Source organism: Nicotiana attenuata, unplaced genomic scaffold (genome assembly GCF_001879085.1).
Source record: "Nicotiana attenuata strain UT unplaced genomic scaffold, NIATTr2, whole genome shotgun sequence".
Lineage (NCBI taxonomy): Eukaryota > Viridiplantae > Streptophyta > Magnoliopsida > Solanales > Solanaceae > Nicotiana > Nicotiana attenuata.
This window is the reverse complement of record NW_017676893.1, coordinates 19665-23588: the sequence shown is the minus strand read 5'-3', so window position 1 is coordinate 23588 and position 3924 is coordinate 19665. Positions and strand designations below refer to the sequence as shown.

At 39.7% G+C, this 3924-nt stretch overlaps 1 protein-coding gene across 1 annotated transcript; it reads right to left on the bottom strand.

The window, feature by feature from the left end:
* Positions 1-2038: 2038 nt before the first annotated feature.
* Positions 2039-2717, bottom strand: LOC109221243 (the record flags this gene model as incomplete). Its single annotated transcript, XM_019385703.1, has 3 exons — positions 2609-2717; positions 2419-2557; positions 2039-2298 (listed from the first exon to the last, which is right to left on the bottom strand). Coding segments are annotated over exons 1-3 (508 nt in total), but the record flags the coding sequence as incomplete, so codon positions are not given.
* Positions 2718-3924: the final 1207 nt, after the last annotated feature.

Below are 3924 nucleotides of genomic sequence, written 5' to 3'. Positions count from 1 at the left end.
GTTCCCGGAAAGATGGAATCCAGAACGTAAGTATTTCTATTCGTAGAATTCAGGCTGCTTGCGCTTTTGACCATACGGCCATTGTGATTTCTTTGCTTTCTCCTTCGGGATTCGACACCAGGTGCTCCGTCCTGATGTAGAAATACTTACGCCAAAAGCGGCGGTTGGGCTTATCATCGGCTTTAACAACTAAGCCCCTTGTGCCCCGACCTTTTAACTGCAGCATGGTACCCCTCAGGTAACCAGCGCTGAATAACTGTAAGAGGTGGTGAACCGAGACGCTGCATTCAGCCCTGGCCGCATAGGTGGTCATAATACGGCACACCTTCAAGGTATAAGGAGTGAGCTGGGCAGAAGACACATTATAAAAACGGCAAAGCTCCTCCATCAGAGGATAGATTGGAAGATTGTAACCGATCAAGAACGGGTACTCATAGAACGTGCAATATCCAGGCCGGTGCACATTGGCATAGTCCGTCCGGGCCGGAACCAGTTCCACGTGGTCCGGAATATGGTGCGTCTCTCGAAGGTCATCTAAATGTGATTGTAATAAAACGCTGTGCTCCCAGGGAAGGTCATGGCTTTTAGTTGGAAAATCCCTGCGAACATGCGTCTCCTTCGGAAGGACGTTGTCTACGCTGAGAGGAACAAGGGCCTTCTCCGCCTTTTCCCCTTCACCACCAGAAGATGGCGGAACCCTAGACGAGGCATTATCTTTGGCCTTTTTATTACCCTGCCCGCGTTTTGTCATGATTATACTACTTAAGAAACGAAGCACTGACGATAAGAAGTGTGGTTTCAACAGAAGTGGGAGAGTCCCTCACAAAGTAACGGTTACAGTAAAGAAAGACAAGGGGGTATATCAGAAAATGCTTTCCGAAGGATTGAAAATGGAATCAAATCGAACCTCTCTCATACTTATAGGGATAAGTTGCACAGGAATCGAAGAGTCATGATTCAAAACGTGCGCCGGAAACCAAAATGTCACATCATCCTCTGAACCGCCTCGGGGGCAAATATAATAATGACGCATACAGGCGATGACGTCATTCCAAAAAGGAAGCCGCGCGCCAGTGGCTCAACAACGTCATATATTTCACTCCATTCGTATTGCCGCCCCGGGTCGAGGTTAAATTCTCCTAAGCCGAGGTTCACGTTTCAGCCCGTCGAAGACGCCCACCGAGTGCGTCTCCAACGAGTGGAGGGACTAACTGTATAGGGTCAAATTTGACCCTCAGCATCTCTACGCCAGTGGGTATGCCTAATGAGTGTACGCCTGCCAACGTAGCGGGTACGACTCGGCCGTGGGGGCAAAAGCGACATCGTTTAGGACTCAATGTCTTCACTAGGGAGACGTTACCTATCTTTGTAACTTTTTGATTCTTTCGAGGAAGGTCTCCTATTATATAAAGGAGACCTTCACATTGTAAAAGGGGCATCTGATCTAATACAACTCTCTCATTTTTCTAGCTTTCTCTCTCTATCTCTACTTCAAACGAACGTATCTTATTAAGTTCATACTGTCTCTTTGCAATACTAGATCTACAACAATATTATCATCTTTGCATCTCTAGGATTATTATATTTGATTACGATTTACCCCTTTCCTACTTTTGATTGTTTTTTAGCTTACAAAGTATATTGTTAACTTTTGAGTCAAACAAGAAGGCCACACAAGGAATATAATCAAGACAGCTACAAAGTAATAGAAGAGCTTTTTGAATGATTTCATCATACACTATGTTATACATAGAGTGGTCATCATCATTATCTGTCGTAGGTGGTCGGATTAATATTTTAATACAGCTTGAACTCTTTGCTCTCGATAAAGCAACATATAGCTGGCCATGAGAAAACACTGGCTCGCACAAATAAATACCAACATAATCTAACGTTTGTCTTTGAGCTTTATTTATTGTCATTGCAAAACACAGGCGTAGTGGAAATTGTGTTCTTTTAAATGGGAAAGGTAACTTCTCATCATCTGAAGATAATAACGGTATTCTAGGAATAAATACATGTGTATTCTTAAAATTACCGGTCGCAATTTTAGCGCTTATAACACGAGTCTTAAAATCACAGCATATCAGTCGTGTACCGTTGCATAAAGCTTCACAAGGATTTAAATTTCGTAGCAACATAACAGGACAATTTTCCTTCAAGATTAATTTGTAAGGAGGCAAACCAGCAAGGTTCAATGAATATAAAAAATCTTCAAATTGGCTCTGATCATTCGGTTCAACAGTTTCATCAGCGGCAACAAATGTCTTAGCATCTTCAGGAAATAGAGATATAAGTCTATCTCAATTCATCAACAAAGTCATTTTTTGTCGTCAAAATAACACGAGAGGTTAAAAAAAAGAATCATGAAAAGACATATGTAAATCAGGATATATTATGTTGAATAAGAGGTCCAACGATTCTTTTTCAGTAATATAAGGAACAATGAAAGATCTCGGAATTTCTATTTTGTCATCCAAGCTTGTCTTTTCTGTTCCATTTCCAATTCGCATCAAATATTCACAGAAAGAGGGATCAGTTTTCGCACGCATATTCTCTGATAATCGGAGTTTTTAAAGCTCATTCCATATTTCAGAGTTCAATATACTTTCCCGAATGAAGTCTTCTTTTTGTCCACTCTGAATTACAGGAAGAGTTTGTCTAAAATCTCCTCCAAATACAATAACTTTTTCACCAAAAAGTACATTTGTTTCCATTATATCTTTCAGGAGACAATCTAAAGCTTCAATCATATTTTTTTTGCCATCGATACTTCATCCCATACAATCAATTTTGCATCGCGAATCAAAGATGCCAGTGAGCTCTGCTTGCTGATATTGCAAGAAAAATTTTCATCGATATTAATCGGAAATTTAAAACGTGAATGAGTTGTTCGTCCTCCTGGAAAGATCTAAGCTGCAACGCTAGAAATTGTTGTTGCTAACGCTACAAATCCTTTAGATCTGACAGTTGCTAATAATGCACAATATAAGAATGTCTTACCACTTCCTCCTGGAACATCAATGAAAAATGCTCCAGATTCATTGGCAAATACTCTCTGGAGAATTATGTCGTATGCTATTTTTTGTTCGGCATTTAATTTTCTATGTAACAATAAATCTTCATCGTTCACAATGATGTTTCTTTCGAAATACACTTCCTTCGCTTCATTTGCTATTTTTGAAGATGTGATCATTTCAGAAATGAGGTTGAACACATTAATATCACACCCCATAGAATGTAGTATGTCATTGATGTGATTCAAGACAGCAAGGTGGATATCCTTTGGCTCTATATTTGCTAGGCTCTTAAAGTCTTCAGACATTGAATCTTCAAATTGTTCCCATAGCTCTCTCCGATTATCGGGACTGCAATATACTAATATTGTAGCAAATAAATGTCTTAAATTATACGGCATTTGATAACAGGCGGCCTCTGACATACATTCGACCAAGCTGTTATCACAATGCAGCATTCCTCTTTTTTCTGCAGATTCTCTAAATGTGGCACAACATATTCCATTTACTGTCAAAAGATCATTATATGATTTTGGTGCTCTCACATTCATTAGTAATCATCTAAGGTAATATCTTTCTCCCTCTGTTGGATGACACGTTACAACGTGGCCGATAACATTACCTCGTTGTCGTCGAGTCCACATTTTATAGGTAGATGACCATACGAAGTACTGCAGAAAATCTTTATACAACAATTTGAGCTGTTTAGCATCTTTGTTTGTTTCATTCATCAAAAAGAATTATGTCAACATCGTCTTTTTAAGCATAGGGTTTTTCACGATTTGTGTCAGTTTTTTTATAAGAGACAAATTGTAGTCCGTCATGTAACTGGAGGTGATAAACACTTGGAGTCATTTCGCTAATAGGAAAGGCAAATAAGCGCCACATAGCTTCCAGAGCTGACACC